The 24,469-nt window shown below is 37.9% G+C and overlaps 1 protein-coding gene across 1 annotated transcript; it reads left to right on the forward strand.

Moving 5' to 3' along the window:
• The first annotated feature begins 9,963 nt into the window (after positions 1-9,963).
• LOC113072073 (NACHT, LRR and PYD domains-containing protein 3-like) lies at positions 9,964-17,816 on the forward strand. Its single transcript, XM_026245213.1, has 4 exons — positions 9,964-10,612; positions 14,757-14,927; positions 15,739-15,912; positions 17,638-17,816. Exons 1-4 carry the CDS (start codon positions 9,975-9,977, stop codon positions 17,813-17,815), a joined length of 1,161 nt encoding a protein of 386 aa, XP_026100998.1. The 5' UTR covers positions 9,964-9,974; the 3' UTR covers position 17,816.
• The last annotated feature ends 6,653 nt before the right edge of the window (positions 17,817-24,469 follow it).

Below are 24,469 nucleotides of genomic sequence, written 5' to 3' on the forward strand. Positions count from 1 at the left end.
CGAAGCTAGAGTCTTTAAACTTTCCATTGATGCACAGTTTGTCCAGATGAAGTAAGACAGTGATGTTTAATGTGCTGTGAAAGTGAAACAATAATAAACTGGGGCCGTCAGCGATGTTTGCACGTAAAGGGGTTAACATATAATATAACCCCCCCTCCCTTCCCCTGACCCCTATCCTTTCTAAAAACATTGTAACCAGGTATTATTATTGCTGCCTCAGGTGATGAAGAAGTTAACCATGTTTCTGTTAATCCTAGAAAGGAAATATTTGATTGAATTAAGAGATGCTCTAACTGTTCACGTTTGGGATTCATGCTTCTAATATTTAGGTGTCCACCAAGTAGCCCTTTAGGTTTACAGCATGGATCCCACATTATCTTTGCCTGATTTATAGTATGAAAAATTCTTAATGCTCTGTGTTTCTTGAAAACTGGGTTTTTGTGTTTGACTGTAGTTATCATAACTTGGTTGTATTCATTGCTGCAGTTTATACCCAATGAAGTTGATATCGTTTGGCGTTTACCGCCTAAAGTCTGTGCTGCTTTGCTGGTACCTTGTGCTGGTCTCGCCATGTCTGCGTTGGTGTCCGGGTGTTTCCAATCGAGATGTATGTCCGATTGTTGGGCAACATGTTGAAGGCGCAGACCCATGGGTGAAGCCACTGGCGCGCCACCGACCCGGCACATCCGGTCCACACGAGCCAGGCCCAAACCCACCCGCAGAGCCGACCGCACAAGCGGTGCGCCGCTACTACAGCGCCTCTGATCGACATAAGCAGGTCCCGCAGACCATCAGCAACCAGGTAAGCTGCGCCGATGGTAGCCATATTAGCAGCGGTGGAAGGCGGATTAGCTGTGGTGGTGGCCAGGTGAGCTGCGCCGGTTGTAGCCAGGTGAGCTGCGGTGGTTGCCAGATGAGTTGTGGCGGTGGTCTACAAGTTAAGGGCGATGGTAAGCCGGAGAGCTGCGCTGGTGATATCCAGGTTAGCTGCGACGGTAGTATCCATGTTAGCTGCGACGGTAGAATGCTTGTTAGCTGCGGTGGTAACCCGGTAAAGTGCTCCGATGGGAGCCAGAATTGCTGCAGAATTAATTAGAGTTGGCAAGTTGTCTGAATTTGCGATACACACAGGTGCTCCGGACATCTCAGAGTCACATTTCACAAACCTGTGTCACCAATAGCTTCACTCTCATCAGCATTAGTGCACTCCACAGACTCTATTAGTGTCCGGGGATATACTGGATATCAAAATCGTAAGGCGCCAGCTTCACTACCCACCGTTGTTCACATGCATCCAGCTTGGGCTTTGTGAGGATGTATTTGAGTAGGTTATTATCAGTCCACACAGTAAATCTGTGTCCCCACAGCCTGTGACTGAACTTATCACAAATAGCCCACTTCATCGGCAAAAACTCAAGTCTGTTTGCTGGGTACTTCGACTGTGCATGATTCAAAGACTTTGACGCAAAGGCAATAGGCCTTGCCACGGCACAACCCTCCTGAACCTGCGACAAAACGGCCCCGAGCCCACTAGTGGAGGCATCCACAGACAACAGAAACGGCTTTGAAAAATCTGGGTGCGCAAGCAAAACCTGACTCACTAAGGCAGACTTCAAACTCTCCAGAGCTGCTCTGCAGTCATCAGTCCAATCTGTTGGAGAAAATTTCTTTTCAGTCGTTTTACACCCCTCCCCACTCTAGGTCTTTTCTGCCCTGTCAACAGCTGAAACAAGGGTTTAGCCAGCATAGAAAAATTTTCTATGAAATGCTGGTAGTACACCACCATACCTAAAAAGGATCTGATTTTACTCGCTGATGGCGTAACACAATCACTCTCCATCAAATCCTTCTCAGATATATTCACTATGGCATCAATTTTCGCTGGATCACTGGCCACCCCCTCTTCAGACACAATATGACCCAGAAATTTTACAGACTTCCGCAAGAACCTACATTTTGAAGGAGACAATTTCAAATTGTGGTCTTTTAGACGCCGAAATACCATCTCCAGCCTTTCCAAGCTCTCCTCTTCTGTCTTTCCGAAAACCAACAAATCATCTAAATAACAAAGAAGGCTCAAGAAATTCTGGTCACCAAACACAGTCAACATCATTCTCATAAATGTTGCTGGGCTGTTACAGAGTCCCTGGGGCAAACGATTGTATTCATGGAGCCCCATTGGCGAACAGAATGCTGTGAACTTCTTGTCATCTTCGTGCAATGGGATGTTATAGTACCCGGAAGTCAGATCCATAGTACTAAATAGTACATAGTACGCGTTCCCACCCAGTGCTGCAAGAACATCCGATTGGTGAGGAAGAGGATGAGCATCCTTCACCGTGCATGCATTCAACCATCGGAAATCGGTGCATATCCTTAAGTCACCGTTTTTCTTCCACACTAAAACCAATAGTGACGCATACTCACTGCTCGACTTCCTAATGATCTCCTTGTCCTCCATTTCATCTAAAGTCTCTTTCAACTTCAAGTAATGAGAAGAAGAAAGATGCCGGTATGGAAGACGAAAGGGCCTGTCGTCTGTAACTCTGATACGATGACAAAAACCTTTAGCTTCGCCACAGTCCAAACTGTGCCTGGAAAACACACACTCATATTTTTCAATGAGATCCACTAACTTGTTCTTCCAAAAAGGAGACACTTCACAATCCCCGACATTCAAGTCGCTCAGCCCCAGGTCGTCCAACCTGCTGTTACCTGTCAAACTTGCACCAGATGTAGAGCCACCCATAGTAAGACTACCACGTGACTTGTCAGAACGTACCGCACCTACATTTTGACTAAACACTCTGTCAGTGGTTTGATCGAGGTCCTTCAAAGCGACGCAATGATACACATCGGCCACCTTCGCATTTTTCCTAAACACAATTTCTGCATTGGTCGGGATGATCATCTTTACTGGAAGCCAGCCATCGCCCCACAAAGGTGAAACAACCCTTCCAATCAGCACATTCCGGTGCGCACAACGTGAAGTACTGGGCTCAATGACTACTGTGTTCCCTACTGACAGTACTGACCCTGGAGGCAAACGACCCCAAACAAGATGTTCGCTCCTTGTCTGGAGTGTCACAGCTGACCTCAGTCTCAGAGTACCCACCCTGTCAGGAATCGAATCGCCCCTTCATCTCTCGATACAAGAAAGCATGCGTAAAAATTGGCCATTTTCAGATTGCACAATCGAGTCAGGTCTCTTTACCACTTTCCAAAATTGGTCCGTATGCTTCATCTGACTTATTAAAGGTTTCAAGACATTTGTGCCAAGTATGATTGGGTCCTTTTGACCCCTTACAATCAGAACTGGGACAATGAAACTGACCCCGTACACTTCAAGCTTCAGATTGCACACACCATCTGGAGTAGTTTGTTTGCCACCACAACCCACCAAGACAATATCTGAAGAGCTCAGGATATCCCGGTCCAGCACCCCAGCGTCTCCAAGTTGAGGAAGAACTTCCGCACTCAGAGTGGTTGCCATGGAGCCACTGTCCAACATCCCCCGAAGCTCAACTTTGTCCTGTAGTAACACACTTGTATAAAATAAACTGTTACTTTGATCAACTTGCATGCTGTTCTGGAAAATGACTGTTTTTGTTTTGCCAACACTCTCACAGAAGAAGGAATAAACAGACTCAAAATCATTCTCAGAGGAACTACACAGCCTCACTTCGCCCTCTGCCCGAAGGGAGTTGTCTAGTTTCCCTGAGACGCAAGTTTGTCATGCTGACCGGAGCCCACCCTGGACGTTACTCTATGACTGTTGCAGTTGTAGCTCGCATGTCCAGCCGCAAAACACTTGAAACACAAATTATACATTTTACAATGAGCAGTCGTGCTGTGCTCACCGCTTTGACACACTCTACACTCTCGAATCTTATTGCCGTTCGTTTAGGCCAGGGGCCTCGTACAGACTGAGTGTTGCACATTAACGTTTTTTCAAGCAAAGACAGGACTTTGTCCAATGCATTCTCGTCAGCTACGCCCCCACCCTGTTCAGACTTAGAGGATGAGACAGGCACATCCACGTCTGGCTCTGAGACAACCGTGGTGAATTGTTTGACAGTGTGATTCGTCAACTTGCGTTCCCTTAACAACTCGTCAAGCTGCTCCTGCACCTCAGATGCATTCCATGACTGTGCAGGCTTACTCATGAAAACGAAAGCTAACTCTTTGTCAGGGCAGTTACAAATGAACATAACAGCCACCTCTTTGCTCCTGTTATCCAGGGATCTCCCTTCCCATCTTAAACTTTGCTCTGCAACATCCGCTGCCTTGTTTAGTCTTATCCAAAAATCCCAAGCGCTCTCCCTGGGATATGGTCTCACAGAATAGAAGTCAGCTAAAGGAATACCTGAATTGCTCTGGTCCCCGAAGTGCTGCTTCAAAACAGAAAATACAGAATCAACAGTTGGAGTTGTAGAACCATTGCGCAACCATACTCTCATTACATCTCTGGCCCGCCCCATAACTCTGTTCATTATCTCATCAACAATTTCAGACTCTGTCACATCAAGTTTGTTCAAATATACCCTCATCATGTCTTCCCATTCCAGGACTGAGTATTTGTCTGAACTATCTCTTCGAAAGTGTGGTGGTGCGGACACCTCAGCTCTCAGGATCAAGTTCATTTTTGACGCGTCAATGACAGTAGTATTAGAGGGGTCAGTCACATGACCACTGACACCTTCCTGTAACTTTCTAGCAGATGGATGGTTAGAAAAGTCAGGCCTCATCATACTCTCTAATTGATTGCCCAATCTCAATACCAATTTGTCTTATGAGGTTACTCATTTGACCAGACATTTCTGACTCTTGAGGAGCAAATTCATAGTTACTGGCTGCAGCGATTGGACTACCGCACATTTGAACTCTGTCATCGGGGGAAAGACCAATTGCTCTACCCCGACCTGTACTACAGTACTCAGGATCTTCAAACAGCTTTGCTCTGTCAGGCGCATTCAAAAGACTGCCCCACACCCTACTAGCTGTAAACGTGTTGTCCCACCACAAATCACTTTGTTTAGCAGCCATTTCGCGGACGCATCAGAATACTGTCAAAACAAAAATATTAACAAAACAAATAAATCAATGTAAGAGAAACCGTTTAAATTTAGAAAAGTGAAGAAAAAAAAACAGAAAAAAATATATATGACCTTAAAACTCATATAAAGCACAGTCCACTTTTTTTTTTTAATCCCCCTGTCAAAAAAAGTCAATTGATGACGTGAAGTACCTTTATTTACAGTTCAGTCAAACAAGTTAGGCGGCGACACTCCTCGATGATCCAGCACGCTGCTCACTCGATCCACCTTAGACACAAATCACCAGTTCAACAGTCTGTACATCGCACACCTGCGTCTTCAGCATTAAATTTCTGCAACACCGTACGTCAGCAGTCTCCTCCTAGACACAGTTCAATCCGTCAGACGTCCGAACTCCACCGAAGAAACAGCAACAGATGACAGAAGCACCTCCAACCCCCTCATCGGTAGTCACACACCACCTCAGCATCCCCGGTTCGAATCCGGGTCACGGCACCAGTTTTGTAGCGGTTGTTCCTCTGCGTTGTGTTTTATGGATGTTAAATAAAATAATTGTCCACACAAAGCTGGTTTTTAACTGATGAGGATTTAAATGTAGTGCCTGTGTAGTAAAACAAGCAAACAGACAGGCACTGTTATCTGCAACAGCTCTTAATTATGCCTCTCCTCTCTGATGGCATTGAAGCAAAGAGTAACATACACACACTTTACAACACACATACAGAATGTATATATATATAATAGTATGAGTAATAAAAATAATAAAATAAGTCATATAATATAATAATACATTCACAAACATGTCCTTCTTATATACCAATAATTCAAAACAGCATTACAGTGTTTCTTGAATACTATTTAACATACCTGTGTAGTAAAACAAGCAAACAGACACACGTACTGTTATCTGCAACAGCTCTTAATTATGCCTGTTAACAACAAAATACATGTTAAGTACCCCAGGCAATTAACCACAGATCAAACAATGAATGCAATATACAATATATATAAAATATATCTCCTAAGTGCACAAAATAAAAAATATATTAAAGACTAAAACATATTTAGTTTAGAAAATATAATTATACATACACATCTTTTTAATTAAACATCTCAATCTATTATTTATCAATTTATATTTATCTATATATAAATATTCCTTAATTGAGATGTTAGCCGCATAGCCGCTAACATATCCTTCACACACGGAACGCACACACTTTGCTGCCATCTCACGCAATGCACTATTCACCAGTAAAGAGCACTCTTTACACAGAATACTTTCTCGTATTGGCCACACAGACATGACATGAACACTTATAACACATTTTAACATTTAATGAACGGAGCTCATGAAAATCGTACCTCTCCTCTCTGATGGCATTGAAGCAAAGAGGACGAACTTCCGATTGCGCTGCGTTTTGAATGCCTTACCTACGTATGACATCAGCCGACTTACATACTATATTTAATAAAAGCACGCAACATTTTCAAAATAAAATGCCCCAAAACAATTAATAATAAAAACAAATATATATATATATATATATATATATATATATATATATATATATATATATATATATATATATATATATATATATAAAATGAATTATAATCTGGTGTAACAACATATCCCTGCTACATGTGTGTGTGTGTGTGCACTTTGAATGGCTTAAATGCAGAGCACAAATTCTGAATATTGATCACCAAACTTGGCTGTATGTCACGTCACTAATCACAGTATATAATAATATAGGCTTAACTATAAATAAAAAATAAGTTAAAGCGAAACAAAAGGTCAAAATCGACAAAGAATCGCCTGCTATTTTAACATTGATTTTTTTTTTTTTTGTAGATTGTCAGTGAATTACGAATCGGTGAAGTAAAAGCCAACCAGTGTTGCCAAGTCTGAGGTTGCTTTTCATGTCCGCAGGTCGAAGTGACCCCAATACAAATAACGTGATATTTAGCCCCTAAAATGCGAATTTTTACCAAGGCAACCCTGCTAAAAAACGTATATTTTAACCCCGGGAAGCAATTTTTATTGGGGAACCACCTCGAAGCATGATTGGGCTAGTTTTGGACTAGTTTTGAGAAGAAACTGGGCAGGATTTGTTGTAAAAACCTGGTAACCCTGATCCGAACGCACATGCTGGAGATATTCTTCTAATTATAGGAGCGTCTTTACTGGTGAGATGTGCATGAAAATCGCATTCGATTTTTTGCACAGCCCTACTGTGATGTGTCAGTTATGCACAGAGGAAAGTACAACATCTCTAATTATCGCTGTTTGCTATTGTGCATCGATAGGGGAAGTCGTGGCCTAATGGTTAGAGGGTTGGACTCCCAATCGAAGGGTTGTGAGTTCTAGTCTTGGGCCGGACGGAATTGTGGGTGGGGGGAGTGCATGTACATTTCTCTCTCCACCTTCAATACCACGACTTAGCTGCTCCCCGGGCGCCGCAGCATAAATGGCTGCCCACTGCTCTGGGTGTGTGTGTGTGTCTTCACTGCTTTGTGTGTGTGCATTTCGGATGGGTTAAATGCAGAGCACAAATTCTGAGTATGGGTCACCATACTTGGCTGAATGTCACTTCACTTCATTTGATCCATGATCGACATTATGCACTGCTTAAGAAGCCATTAAAGCCTTTTAAGCTTGCACATCAAATTATCCTGACTCGTTGAACCTGGGTCAAATTGTCGTTTATGAAACCGCTGTAGTCCCGATTGATTTGTTAGGTTATTTCAAGTCTGGGACTTTAATCCTCTGCTTTTCTTAGCATCTTTTATGAAACAGCCCCCTGTAATACTGTGTTGTTGTTTTTTTCTGTTATTTGTGTAATTAATTTTCTTCTTATAGGACAGAAAACTTAAACTAGTACTTAAATAGAGCCTTCTCTTTAACTGCATTGACTTATAGCTGCAGTTTATAGCTATTTATCCTCAATTTAAAAAATGGCATGATATTTCTCTAATATTTTGCCTTAACCACATTTAATTTTATTCACCATTTTAACAGGCTGCAATATGAGACATTAGATTCAGATTTCCAGATTAACAGGAACCACAAGGATTTCACAGACAAACTCCTAGGAATCTTCCAGGTAGGAAAAAGATTTCATAAATGTTTATAACAAACAACTTGGTTACTTGACAATGTTTAATTTGTTTAGAAATATTTTTAATTACTGAACATAGAATTTGGACTAAATGAATGGTTTAATAAAGGATTTGGTTTAATTTTGTTCTTTTTTCTGTTTTTTTTTTTGTTTTGTTTTTTGCTTTGTTTGTAGCATCTTGAGAAGAAAATAATCAATTTTCTAAAAAATGAGCTGGACATGTTTAAGAAAATTTTACAAAAAGAGGACATGCAATACTTTGTGAAGGACTTTAATGAGAACAGATGCAGTATGAAAGAAGCAGCTCTTGATCTCACGCTCTACTTCCTGAGAGAGATGAAACAAGATGAAGCTGCTGAGACTCTAGAAAGTAAGAGATTCGTAATCACTGCTTCGAGTGCTGTGTCAGTCTGTTTTCTCTTCCACAATCACTGTTATGACTCACAGGAAGATTATTTGCTGTTCATATGGCTCTCATATTATGTTCATAACCTGCTCTGTCTCTTCCAACAACAGACTTCCTTTAGACTTCCACTTTCTGTTCTGTACATATCAAACCTAGAGACTAAACTATCTGTGTATTTTATTCCTGTGTTTAGACGAGCTGGTCTTCATTCATCAGCTAAAGTGTAGCCTAAAGAAGAAGTATCGATGTGTGTCTGAAGGAATTGCAAAGCAAGGTGACTCTACACTTCTGAAGAACATCTACACAGATCTCTATATAACTCAGGGTTGTAGTGAACAGGTCAATACTGAACATGAGGTGAGACAGATTGAAGTTGCTTCCAGACGTCATGAATCACAGGAGATACAGGTTGAGTGCAAACATTTGTTTGAAGCACCTGAACAAGACAAGCAGATCAGAACTGTACTGACAAAAGGAGTTGCTGGCATCGGAAAATCAGTCTCTGTGCAGAAGTTTGTTCTGGATTGGGCCGAAGGAAAAGAAAATCAAGATATCAGCTTCATATTTCCTCTTCCATTTAGAGAGATGAACTTAAAGGAGAAAGAAAAACTAAGTCTGATGGACCTTATAACTCAGTTTTTCCCAGAGACAAAAGGACTGAACCTTACGAGAAGAAATCAATTTAAAGTCTTGTTCATTCTTGATGGATTGGATGAATGTCGACTTCCTGTAAACTTTAAGGATAATGAGACGTGGTCTGATGTTTCATCACCAGTCTCTCTGGATGTTCTCCTGACGAACCTCATCAAGGGAAATCTGCTTCCTTCTGCTCTCATCTGGATCACCAGCAGACCAGCAGCTGCCAGTAAGATTCCTCCTGACTGTATCGACCGGCTGACAGAGATACGAGGATTCAATGATGCACAAAAGGAGGAGTACTTCAGAAAAAGATTCACGGATGAGAATCAGGCCAAAGAAATCATTGATCATGTTAAACAATCAAAGAGTCTCTTTATCATGTGCCACATCCCTGTTTTCTGCTGGATTTCAGCCACTGTTCTCCAGAACATTTTAGAGGAGAAAAGAAATAATGTTGTGAAAAACAATCAGGCTGATGATGTCTCCAAAACACTGCAGGAGTCAAATACTGAAGACAGTCCTAAGACTCTGACACAAATGTACACACACTTCCTCAGATTTCAGATCCAGCAGAGCAGACGAAAGTATGATGGAGAACATACACCAGATGTTTCCTGGGATAAAGATGCCATCTTTTCTCTTGGGAAACTGGCATTTGATCAGCTGGAAAGAAACAATGTGATCTTCTATGACACAGATCTGGAAGCCTGTGGTATTGACGTCTATAAGGCATCAGTGTACTCAGGCATGTGTACCCAGATCTTTAAGGAGGAAACAGGGATCACTCTTGGTACCATGTACTGCTTCGTTCACTTGAGCATTCAAGAGTTTATTGCTGCCCTTTATGCACATCTGTTTCTAGAAATCAACAAGAAATATGTGTTTGATCAAGACTCTACAGAACAGGAAAACAAAAGTGAAACCATGATTGATTTGCTCAAGACTGCAGTGGACAAGGCACTAGAGAGTGATAATGGACACCTGGATCTTTTTCTTCGTTTCCTCCTTGGTTTGACACTCCAGTCCAATCAGAGACTCTTACAGGGTCTGTTGACACATAAATATAGAAATGAGCAGAGCAAAGAGGAAATAGTTCAGTACATCAAGCAGAAATTAGAGTCTAATCTGTCTCCAGAGAGATCCATCAATCTGTTCTACTGTCTGAATGAACTGAACGACCAAACTCTGGTGGAAGACATTCAGACCCACCTTAGCAAAGGAAGTCTCTCATCTGCTGATCTGTCACCTGCCCAGTGGTCTGCTTTGGTCTTTGTGTTGTTGACATCAGAGGAGGAGCTGGAAGAGTTTGAGCTTCAGAAATTCAAGAAATCAGACGAGTGTCTCATTAGATTATTACCAGTCATCAAAACCTCTAAAAGAGCTCTGTAAGTCATTTAATATATTTTGTCATGTTTTGTTCTCATCTTTAAATTAAAATAATCTACATTGATACATAGCAGGCTTGGACACCCCTGATTTAGTGAGTGAGTGACAAACAGCCAATTATGGTGACCCATACTCAGAATTCACAGCACACAGCAGTGAACACACACACACACACACATTATTTAATAATATTACCAGGGGCGATTCTAAGATTTTGATTTTAGGGGGGCTCAGCCCCCAATAAGGGTATGATTAAAAAATATTATTTTACTATTAGGGTAGGGTTGTATACTACTAACCTTATTGCAATCCACTATTCCATTGTATTCCCTGTATTTCATATATGGGAGTAGGAGTACTGACTGAGCCATATATAACACTGTAAAAAAAAAAACTAATACAGTTTTCTACATGTGACCAGTCACTGGAAAATTTTGAATTGGGAATGTAGATTTTTTTTTTTTTTTTTTTTTTTTTTTACAATAAAGACTTCCTGATTCAGTATTAGGACATTCATGTTTATCCTTTGATGATACCACTGCTTTTTCTTATGAAATGTACGTGGAAATTGGCAGAAAATTAAAACAACATAAGGGTTCAATGACTGCAATGAATCTAGGGAACACAGTGGTATTGTGTGTGTGTGTGTGAGGATGTCTGTTCTACTCTCACCTAACTGTTGCTCATTTGCAGATCTACTCCCGCACAACAAAAAAAATGTTGTATATCCATCTACAATGAAATATAAATTATTATATTTTATTTTTATTATTATTATTATTATTAATTTTTAGCCTTTATAATCAACAATACGGTTGGTTATACATCAAGTCAGCCCCTGAACATTTATTTCATTTCAAATCATTTAACTAACCAGCTAATATTCATTAAGAATATAGACAAAACATGTATTAATGTAATTGTCTATTGGCAATATGTTTAATCTGTTCTATATTTATTAATATTTATTAAAAATAACATCATTATCAATTTGCCACTTCTATAAATCAATTACTTAAAAAAAAAATCACAGATCCCTTTAGCCTACTCTTACTCTAATATATGTATCATGATACACTAATGATTAATTATTACTTAATACAAAATTATGTTTAATAATAGAAAACAAAATAACTCCACATGATGTTTCTCTCTCTGTGCCATTTAGTACTTTCAGACAATGATGTGTGTCATTAATAATTTATTTTACACAATAATATGTTTTCAATTTCAAAAAGTAAATTAAAATAAATCATGATCGTTTTCTAAAGTATGTTTTCATGGGTGTTAATCGCTTCATTTTTGTTGGAAGAAAAAAAAAATCTGTCACACTGTGATAAAGGCTGAAAGTGAACGCAGCGAAGACGTACTGGTATTGGATGCGAGAACACACACACCACACGCACGCACACGCGCACACGCACACACACACACACCTTGTACTCTCTGATGTTCGCTCTGCTCGGCGCCCCTGTGGATTGAAAAACGCGCTGAATCCATGCAGACTCAGATCAGGGGAGGAGCCGGAACTTGATGCAGCTTGCCACCGTCTCAAATGAGATTTTAAAGGGGACTGAAGCGATCACTAATTAATTAATCAAATAATTTTTAGGGGGGCTGGGCATAAGTTTAGACCACCGTCTAGTGGATTGTCTAGAAATTGATTTTATTATTCTACCAATTAGTATCCTAAAAGATTGATACTTGGCATCCTTGTTTCAATACAGTATTGCCGTGGAAAATATTGCGATACTATACTGTACCCCCCCCCCAACCCTAGTATATATCTCTTAAGGTTAAATCAAAACACATATTCTTTAACTTTGTTTTCTTTCCAAAGGACTAGAAAAATTTGAATTAAAGTGCAATGCTGTTTTATTAGATTTACATTGGTTTTTTGTAAATAATTATCTTTTCGGGAAAACGAGCTGGTCCGGGTTTCCCCGATAATGATCGATCTTAGAGCTTAAGAGTGTTTTCCGTTCGTTCGTTATTTTTTTCATGTGACAATTCAACAATGCACGTAACACAGTTGCACGTAGCTGTGATACTTAAGAGTTGCTGTCCATTTGTCAAGTGCTGAAATGTCATCTATTAGAATGTATATATTAATGGGGGCATTAAGCGTGGAGTCAGAGACGTTAGGATCCAATTGCAGTATTCATTTATAGAGTGGTCAGACAGACAGAAATCAGAAACAGCATCAAGAGTGTCAAGGGATATCTAGAAATCAGTAACAATACCAGGCAAAGGTCGAGGCAGGTGGCAGTGAATCAAAGTCAGTGTACACAATCCAAAGTCAAACACAGAAGGAACAAACACTAGGAAAATGTGTGGAAATGCCAGACAGAACTAAACAGGACTTCGCAATGTGAGTGTGGATGAGTGAAACCTTTATAGTGTCACTGATAGGAAACAGGTGTGGTTCAATAATGAGTTCCTAGGCAGGGGTTTATGGGAAATGTAGTCCAGTGTGTACTATGTCGTTTGAAAGTCTGTGTGAATAAAAAGATATGTAGTGACCGGATCATGACAAAAGCTTCTGCTAAATGCATACATTTATTTAAATGTATTTATTTATATACAGTAGAGAGAGAGAGAGATTTTTCGTTATTTCCGGGTCCAGCTGGTTTTCGTGCACCTCAGCAAATCGTGGCCTAATGGTTAGAGAGTTTGACTCTTAATCCTAGGGTTGTGGGTTTGAATCTTGGGCTGGCAATACCATGACTTGGTGCTCTTGAGCAAGGCACTGAACCCCCTATTGGCTGCCCCTAAATGGCTGGCCACTGCTCCATGTGTGTGTTCATGGTGTGTGTGTTCACTGCTGTGTGTGTGCACTTTGGATGGGTTAAATGCAAAGCATGAATTCTGAGTATGAGTCACCATACTTGGCTGAATGTCACTTTCACTTTTTTTTTTTTTTTAAGTAATTGACATTTTTTTCCCCAGTCTTTGAAGCATTTCCTACATCTTTTATTCTTTTTTTCAGTCATTTACTTTAAATGTGTATTCCTATTTTTTCTGCCGTTTTTAATTATTTAATTTATAAATTAATAAAAAAATAAAGAAAACAAGTCATAAAGTGTACAATAAAGCAAAATAAAATCCTTATATTATAATCACATTGCACTTGAATTAAGTTAAATATGTGCTTATTGTCCTGCAGGTGATCACATAAATCTTCTTACAATGCACTTAGGGCTTAACGATTACTCCAGAGCACTCGTAGATCTACAATGATTTTCAAGTGCTACTTAAGTTATGATGCTTTTGGGAAACAGACCATGATATTAAGATCAGTCGTACAATCGTTTTTACAAACTTCATAGGCTTACGTAGCATTTTGGAAAACCGACCGAGTTAAGTTAGCTACAGAATAAGCACATCATGTTATTATAAAACACATTGTTTCATAGTTATTTCTACTCCAATATGCAGTTCAACTTCTACAACTTCCGCTATACAGGAGATGTACTCTCACATAATCTCAATGCATTAATGATAAACCTCCAGATTCTCCACATCAAGACACTCATCCAGATAATAGAGCAGCACTTTTAAATGTATAACTCATTACCATTAATGTTAAAAAACTTATTCATTTACATGTTTTATTCAAGTATGCTAGTTTGTTTTATGTAGGAAATTTGAATCAATACAATTCTAATATATTTACATTTACGTTTACATTTATTCATTTAGCAGACACTTTTATCCAAAGGGACTTACAGATGAAGACAGTGGAAGCAATCAAAAACAACAAAAAGAGCAATGATATATAAGAGCTATAACAAGTCTCAGTTAGGTTAACACGGTACACGTAGCATGGGATTTCAAATAATATAATAAATAAAAAACAGATAGAATAAAAAAAAGAATAAAGCAAGCTAGTTAGAGGTCTTTACACATACACACACACACACACACATATAATTGCATAATAAATTAAAAGAAAAATAATACAAAAAGATTAGAAAGGAATATAATTAGAATATTGAATGTTAAAGTTAGAGGGTCAAATAAAGATGGAAGAGATGTGTTTTAAGCCGATTCTTGAAAAAAAAAAAAAAAAAAAAATATATATATATATATATAACAAATGTATTGTATGCATCTAACTGATTTTATTTATTTTTCTTGTAGGTTAAATGATTGTGGCTTAACTGACAAAAGCTGTCCAGCTCTGGCTTCAGTTCTTGGATCAGATACCAATCTGAAAGAGCTGAACATGAACAATAATAATCTGCAGGATTCAGGAGTGAAGCTGCTCTGCACTGGATTGAAGAATATTAACTGCAAATTAGAGACACTGAGGTAAGTTTTGTGACAATCATTAGTGTTTGATTAGAATTCAGGTCCATCTGTTAACATGGACCTAGATCATTTGCCACAGAATTGGTCCTTTAATTGCAAATACTCAATTCATAAATTAATAGTTCAAGCTAGACATTTGCATAATTGGTGAAAAAAAGAAGTAAAAGACAAACTGAAAAAAGGCTTATCTTACTGGGTGGGGTGGTGTTAGCGCAGTGGATATGAAACACGTCTGTGGTGTGGGAGACCCGGGTTCGAATCCACTGTGAGACACCAATGTGTCCCTGAGCAAGACACTTAACCCCTTGTTGCTCCAGAGGCGTGCGACCTCTGACATATATAGCAATTGTAAGTCGCTTTGGATAAAAGCGTCAGCTAAATGTACTTAGTGTTTTGTTTTTAGTCAAAATATCCAAAAGCTCTTATATCAAGATACTAGATAAGCAAAAACACATGAGATATTTAGTAGTTACCCTCTTAAAACAATTATTTTGAACTTTAAGTCTAGATCCAGGCACGACGAGTAGACAGAGATCACTGGATCTCCATGTTCTGCACGAGTGATTCAGATGCTGCTTTACTGCAGGATAAACACTGTCAACTCTGCACACTGATGTACATTTTTTTATTGTTATAAGGATTTTTTTTTAATTCTTGCTTCTATTTTTTATGTGTCTTGTATTAGAGATTGCTGACCGAAAAAGAAAATCTTTTGACTTTTGGTATCATTATCAGCAGTATTTGTCAACTGTCAGTTAAAACATACCGGTAAATATTCAAATGAAAACTGAAGTGTTTTCTCTTTGTGCAGTCTGAAGAACAACTGTATCACAGAAGGAGGTTGTCATGTTCTGGCTGCAGCTCTAAATTCAAACCCTTCAAATCTGACAGAGCTGGATCTGAGTGAGAATAAATTAGGAAACCCAGGAATGAAGATCATCTCGACTCTGTTGGAAAATGTACAGTGTAAACTGGAAAAGCTGAAGTAAGTATTTTAAAAGTCTATCACATGAATTACCCAGACTCTAGTGACCCACCACAGTTTCACAGATTTGAAAATATTTTATACTTGTCATCAGGGCCAGGTTTCCCAAAAGCTTTGTAAGCCTAAGAAGTTCATAAATGCGATCTTACGATTTATGTGATCACCTGCAGGACAATAAGCAGATTACACCTTTAACTTGATTCAAGTGCAATGTGATTATAATATAAGAATTTTATTGTGCGTTACAGTACACTTGATGACTCGTTTTTTTATTATTATTATTATTTTTAATTAATTTATAAATGAAATAATTAAAAAGGGCAGAAAAAATAGAAATACACATTTAAAATAAATGACTGAAAAAAATAATATAAATAAAAGATATAGAAAATGCTTCAAAGACTGGGAAATAAAATATGAATGCCTTGCTGAAGTGCATGAAAACCAGCTGTGTATTGGACCCGGAAATAACGTCTCTCTCTCTCTACTGTATATAAATAAATACATTAAAATTAAAATTAATGCATTTAGCAGACGCTTTTATCCAAAGCGACTTAGAGTGCATTCAGGCTAACATTTTTTTTTTTACCTAAGGTTATATATAAATATATAAAATATGTTATATATTATTATGTAAAGTATAATATTATCAGAATCAGAAAGAGCTGTATTGCTTGCTTGTGCATACAAGGAATTTGTTTTAGTGACATAAGTTTCCAGTACACAGAGACAACACACAGACAAAAATAAATAAATAAGTGTTTAAACAATTGTGCTATTAATTATAATGGAATAGGATTGAGTAAGATGCAGGGATGTAACAAATAAATAATTTTTATTGCATAAGTATAAGTGGGGAAGATTTAACTGTTATAGATAGTTATAACTGTTATAATATTATAGACTATAATATAATATTGTATTGTGTTATAGTTATTATATTCAAGTTGTCTGTCTGGAATGGAGCATTAGGTTAATGTCAATAAACGATCATGTACTACAATTAAGAGCCATTCTATTCTAAATGGACAGCAACTCCTAAGAATCACTTAAAGCACAGCTACGTGCAACTGTGTTAAGTGCATTATTGGGAAAAGCACGTGAAACAATAACGAATGATTGGGAAACCCGGCCCAGGACTGTACAATTAATTAATTAAAGGCTGCATTTTAAGTTAGAAGAGAAGATGTTCTAAATGGCTGTTAAATAAAATTTAAAAAGGCAGTTGAGCAAATTATTTTGAGTTTATAACATTAATTTAAAAGGTTCACCTTGTTTTGTGTTAATGTAATTTCCAACATTGTTTGGCAGACGATGTTAACAGATTTCACCAGATTTATACAACAAAGTGTTTATAAACCTATTATGAGCTAAACACAGACATTTACAGGTCATTGTTCAGTTTTCCACCAAAATAAAAGCCTGAGGGCCTAACTTTTGAAAGTAAAGACATTAAGACGTATATAGTTAAAATAATGAATATATCATTCAATCCTTAAAAATTTAAATCCATTCAAGCTGATTGTTATATGTAGTGTTTTATGTATAGTTAAGTATTGTATTGTAAAATACTATATATAAGTATTTGTATAATTATCAAATAAAAAAATTATTTCACAGTGTACTATCATGCACATCTAATAATGGCAGATAAAAGTAGTAGCTAAAGATGCTATTTGTGTAATTGTATGAATATCTTAATTAGTTGTGTTTTCTCTTCTACAGGTTAAACTGCATCAGTATTACAGATGAAGGTTGTGCTGCTCTGGCATCAGCGTTTAATTCAAACCTCAGAGAGCTGGATCTGAGCAGGAATCAAATAGGAAACTCTGGAGTGACAGAAATCTCCAGTCTGCTGAGAAATTCACAGACACTACAGATACTCAGGTCTGAATTTGGTTAATCTAAACATGTGTAACAGTGTTAGTTAAACCTCTTACATACCTTGTCAATCTTTCTATAAGAACCTGTAGATTTCCTTTAGGATGGAAAAAAGCAGTAATTGTGCCAGTATTTAAATCAGGAAGTCAGGACTCTATGTGTAACTATCGTCCCATATCTATTTTACCTATTTTATCTAAAGTTATTGAGAAAGTTGTAGCAACACAAATGGTTGATCACTTAGAAGTCAATCAGTTCCTCCACCCACAGCAGTTTGGTTTTAGATCAGGTTATTCCACTGAAATTGCAAACTGCTGTTTTATTGAAAATGTAAAGAAATCACTGGATAGGGGTGATGTGGTGGGAGCTGTTTTCCTTGACCTTAAAAAGGCATTTGATACAATCAACCATAGTTTACTTTTAACTAAAATGTCATCTTTTAATTTTTCTACTAAGGCAGTACAGTGGTCTGCGTCTTATCTTCAAGCTAGAGTACAGTGTGTTAAAGTTGACCAGGAGAAATCCTCACTCTTGAACATCAAAAGGGGCATACCACAGGGCTCCATACTTGGTCCTTTGTTGTTCAGTCTTTTTATTAATGACCTACCATTACACTGTTCAGGTGCCAGCTTCCAGCTCTATGCAGATGATGCAGTTCTTTATGCACCCGCCAAGTCACCAGAGTTGGCTGCTGATGTTCTCTCTGCATCTATGGTTGATGTCGGACAGTGGCTCAATCAAAATCAGTTGGTGCTAAATTTTACAAAGACAGTCTCTATGTGTTTTTCTATTAAGAAACTTGATCTAAACAAAAGATTTAAAATTAACTTGCAAAATGGAAAAATTCAATCTGTAACAGAATTCACATACCTTGGATTGGTTATAGATCCTCAACTTAATTTTACTAAACATATCAAGAAAATCTCTAAAACAATACAAAGAAATCTAAACTGTTTTAATTTAATCAGACACTATATACCAAATCAGGCAGCCTTACTGTACATGCATGCTATGGTGTTTTCACATATTTCATACTGCATGACAGTTTGGGGGCAAGCAGCTCCGTCTGCAACAAAACGCCATTGGTTCACTTTACAATCGAGCAATAAAAATTATGGATAAAAAGCCAATCCGCTATCATCACATACTGGAGAAATATAAAATATTAAGCTTTGAAAGCTTTAGTAATTTATGTTTCCTAAAATTAATCTTCAAGTGTATTATTAATTTAGCACCTGGGCCTCTTAGTAAATGTATTAAAATACAGAACAACCAAAGAGTTACTAGAACTAGTACAAATCATAACTGTACAATACCATACTGTAGGACAAGCTTTGCACAGACTGCCTTTTCTGTTAAGAGCTGTAGGCTATGGAATGCATTACCATCTGATATTAAGGCCATATCTGACTTCAAAAAGTTCACTTCCAGGATTAAGCTGTGGCTAAAGACAAATCAAAATTTGTAGTATTTCTTGTTTTTATATAAGTATTTGTTTTATAATGTTCTTAGAAATGCCCAACCAGGGACAGGAGTTGAAAATTAGCACTAGCTATAATCTCTATATGCTGCACATCAGTTACAGGCTTTGTATTGTAACTGTGTTTGCTTGTATGGTCCCTGTTAAATAAACTTTAAATAAATAAATAAAATGAATCAATGTAAAGCTCCAGCTGGTCTGTAAACTGGTGCTGTGTCACAAGGAATGCGTCAGTAATGTGAAATTGGTGTGTTGGTGTAGATACATTTATAAATATTGACAAACAGATAGATTTTTGGGGTGATGGGAAATGTTAATATCATAATAGTATATTCAATGTTTTTAATGTGATTTATTTATTTAGTCTTTCTGAAGACTTATAGACTCCAGTATCACTGAAGAAGGTTATAATACAGTTGCAATCAAAATGATTCAACCCCCTTGACCTGCAAGACATTTTGCTGCAGAGAACACAATTTTATAAAAACAATTCAACAAAGGCATCAGTAAAGTATTAGAGAAAGTTTGTTAATACACTTTTGAATGATTCTGAGAATGGAACATTGATGAATCATGATTCAATTTAAATTGGATCTAAACATTTGTTCAAATTTTGAACAATTTTTTAAAATTGATTTATCAGGGCACATAATTTATTTCCACAAATGAATGTGAAGGAGGGAAAACCTGTAAGTCAGATGAGATCACAGCAATAATTGTCAGCTTTTCATCAAAAATAAATTCCCTGACGTGCATTAAAAAAAAAAAAAATTGTTTCACAAAAGAACTGAATATGATCACAGAATGTACTTGTTGACTGTAAACTACAATCTTAACATGCCTTGAAGTAAATTGTAATTTTTGATTTGTAACATTTAAACATATATATATATATATTATTTGTACTTTTTTTTATTGTAAAGTGTTTTATAGTTAATCATGTGTCTTAATTACATCACAAATCACAAGCTTTTTTTTGTCCTGACTAAATATACTCCTGACTTGAAATGTAACTAATATCCTCAAATCCTAGTTTTGTTGTTGTTGTTGTTGTTTTATGGCTGTGTAATTATTTATTTTTTATTCAAGGTGTAGCAAAATTTTATTTATTGCACTGTATGATGTTTACTCAAAATTAATTTAACTCACACATGAACATAAAGTCTCTGATTCATTGTGTTTTCTCTTACTGTCTTCAGTCTGTGTGAATGCAGTATTACAGAGAAACAGTGTCTCATCCTGACTTCAGCTCTGAAATCAAACCCATCACACCTGACAAAACTGAACCTGAGCAGGAATGAACTACTAGGAGACTCTGGAGTGAAACACCTCAGTGATCTACTGATGAACACACAATTCAAGCTAGAGAAACTACAGTTAGTATCCTTATACTCCACAGCAGTTACAGTCAGATTTATTTATCATACATCATTTATTTCCAAAAATGAATGTATCCTTGTGATTTTTAATGAAAATAATTATCCCTTTCTCTCATTAACACATCTCTTCTCTCGTCTGATGATGTGAAGGAGGGAAAACCTGTCAGTCACATGAGATCACAGCACTAGCAAACAATTATCAGCTTTTCATCAAAAATTCCTGACCTGCAGTTTTGTTCTGTTTTTTTAAAGCAGTTTCACTCAGATCACAGAATGTTGTACTTGTTGACTGTACACTACAATCTTAAAGGTCCTGTTTTTCGCTTTGATTGTGTTTACAGTGTGCCGTTTTTCGCTTTGATTGTGTTTACAGTGTGCAATATAACGTGTTCATTTTTCGTGTGTAAAAAAAAGTATTTTTCACACAATTTACTTATCTGTATACCTCTGTTTTCACTGTCACAAAAACGGGCTGATGACTTCCTTGTTCTATGAAGTCCCTCCTTCAGAAATACGTAATGAGTTCTGATTGGGCCAGCGGTTCCTGTGTTGTGATTCGACACCAGCTGAGCGCACGCTACCCTCCTGGAAACATGATTGACTGACTGAACTTTTGAGAAGCAAGTGGGCAGGAGCATGTGCTGGAGATGTACTTATAATCACAGGAGCGTTTTTACTGACAAGATGCACATGAAAATCGCATTCGTTTTTTTGCACAGCCCTAACATCTAGTTAACAAAGCTAAACAGCATTGCCCTTTGTGTAATAAGTTACAGAAACTGTTAAACGCACCAACTTAAATAATAAAATACACTTACCGGTTGTGGTCCATCAACAACGCCTTCTCCAGACAAAGAGGGAAATGCTCCATCTTTCAAGAATAATCTTTGTGTGAATCCGGCATTAAACTGATTGAGATTGAGGAAGCTGTCCTCGGCAAAATGTGCTGCACATAGTTTTACATGTGGATTATAATTTTCGGGAACAGAGTTAAACATAAATTGTAACACAAACGCAACTCTTCCTCCTTCTCCTTCGGAGCGCAACAAGGCCACGCCCCCTTTTTGTGTATTCACGTGGCCGGAGGTTAGTCAAAAAACTGACCTCATTACAGATATTTACAGATATTTTTTATATTCTATGTTACGTTCTACAGATTAAGTTTATTTTGTATACATGTCTTCCCAACCACTAGATGGCAGTCGTGGTTGCCCCCCCCCCCATGCCTTTATTTCTGTGCAGGTAAAGCCAGGTGAAGGTGATCTCCTGGGATGAAGGATGCTCATTTGGGGAGTGGTCTTGTCGAAGTTTAAAAGCCTCATCGCGCTCAAGGGAGAGGGACGCGTGGTTCTTTTGTTGTTTGGGGCTTTAGCTAATAGTTGGTTCTTTCTAAGCTCTACTGTTGTTCAGTTGTGAATCAGTGTTAAAACCTTTCTATTTAATTCTTTGCCTTGCTGTTAACTTGTCAACATTGTTACATTGATATAGACACTTATTTCTTTCTGTATTTATTTTGATACCAATTGTGGAAACGTGTCTTCTAATTTCAATATATACATCCAAAAACGGGAAGTTCTAGGGAGTGGGTGCCCTCTTTTATTATTTTTGAATCATTTTCTCCTGTTTAAAACTAGAGAGGGAGTAAGGGAATTATATTGTTGTTTATTTACTTTTTATTTCTGTAAGGTAAGTGTAGACTTGGCCGCAATAGTTAGAGGCATTTTTTTTATTGTATTTTCTTTGGGATTTTCATCCACTCCTGAAGACTTAATACTTCCTTGTTTGTGTTACATCAAATAAATTGTTGTATCACAGTTATGTTGTTTACTTTTTTTTTCTTTAATGTTGCTTTCCCCTATCCTAGACTGGGTGGAACGTAACATTAATTGGGGGGCTCGTCCAACTGGTAGGCATCTCCTCATACTCATTATGTTCCTTTTCAACTAAAAGAGGAGGTAAGCCTTTGTTATGATCACTGTCATTTTTTCTGTGTGTATTGCTTGCCTATTTTTGACTTTGGTGAAAGAGGAAATTCTGTGATAGGGACAGTATGGATTTTGATCTTATATCATTTACACTTAGCCCTACAACAGAAGAATTTAATCGTTGTAGAAAGAAAGATTTATTGTTGATAGCTGATTTCTTTAACATTGAAATACCTAGAGAAGCGATTAAGAAGGTTATCAAAGATGAACTGTTTGAGAAGCTAGTTAGTGACGGTATTTTGCCAAGAGAATATGAAGAGGTGATTGAAGAGGTACAAGATGTAGCTGGGGAATCTATAGATCAAGAGCTTCCCCTTGACTCTAAAAGTGTTGCATCTTGTGATGATCCAAAGATGGCACTTAAACTAAAGGAATTAGATCTATCAATAAGGAAACAAGAGTGTGAGGCTCAAAGAATTCGGCTTCGGGCTATTGAGATACAAGCTGATCGTGATATTAGATTGCGGCAGCTAGATTTACAGGCTCAGCAAATGCAGAGTAAGCCTGTTCCATTGCCACGATCTAGAGCTCCCTCTGGCACTTCTCCTGTGCAAAGTCCTAATCGTTCAATGTTAGATTCACAATCCGGTTTTGATGTGAGTAAAAACATTGCATTAGTGCCAAAATTTCGTGAGAGCGAAGTTGACGCTTATTTCACCGCATTTGAACGAGTGGCTGCTAATTTGAAGTGGCCAAAGGAGATGTGGGCCTTGTTACTGCAATGCAGTTTAGTAGGGAAGGCCCAGGAGGTTTCTTCAGCTTTGCCAATAGAGCAGTCTTTAGACTATGACATTGTTAAATCTGCAGTACTTCGAACCTATGAGCTTGTGCCTGAGGCCTATCGCCAGAAATTTAGAAATTTGTCAAAAACAGTCAATCAGACATTTGTAGAATTTGCTAGAGAAAAGAAAAATCACTTTGAAAAATGGTGTCTGTCTAGCAAAGTTAATAGTTTTGAACAGCTTTTGTTGGAAGATTTCAAGCGTTGCATCCCAGAGAAAATTGTTGTTCACTTGAATGAGAAAAGGGTTGTGTCTCTGCAGGATGCAGCAGTTATTTGTGATGAATTTGTGTTGACCCATAAACAGGTGTTTTCTTCACCACGTCCAACTAGAAATCTGTCTTTTAGGGATGAAAGTAGGGAGAGAGGCATGCCTAAAACTCCTCATTCATACAGAAATGACATGCCAGTCGCTAGTGGTCGTAGCCCAGTTGCTAAATTAAATGGAGATGGGCGTGTTTGCTTTTATTGTCTTGACCCCAGCCATTTAATTTCTGAGTGCAAGGCCTGGAAGCAGAAAAACTCTGCTGCCAAGACTAAAAGTGTAGCGTTTGTTCAGAGTGCATCCAGTTTTGATTCTCCACTCAAGTCCAAAGTATATGAACCTTTCATTTTTAACGGCTCTGTGTCTCTTTCTGCTGGTTCCGACTATAAGCCTATTCAGATGCTGAGGGACACAGGAAGTGCACAGTCTTTGATTCTGAAGAGTGCTCTGTCATTCTCATCGGAGTCATATACTGGTGAAAGTGTTTTAATACAGGGGATTGAATTGGGTTGTGTCAAAGTTCCGTTGCACCAAGTCCATTTAAAGTCTGATCTGGTTGAAGGGCCTGTGAAGATAGCTGTCTGTTCTCAATTACCAGTGAAGGGGATAAGTCTTATCCTAGGAAATGATCTAGCAGGTGGAAAGGTTTTTCCCTGTCCTGTGGTGACGGATGTTCCTACTGCTTGTGGTTCAAATGACATTGCAGAAAAGTTTCCATCCGTCTTTCCTGTTTGTGCTGTGACTCGTGCTCAGGCTCGTAAATATGATGATGTTGTTGAACTTTCA

Source organism: Carassius auratus, unplaced genomic scaffold (genome assembly GCF_003368295.1).
Source record: "Carassius auratus strain Wakin unplaced genomic scaffold, ASM336829v1 scaf_tig00008518, whole genome shotgun sequence".
NCBI classification, from domain to species: domain Eukaryota; kingdom Metazoa; phylum Chordata; class Actinopteri; order Cypriniformes; family Cyprinidae; genus Carassius; species Carassius auratus.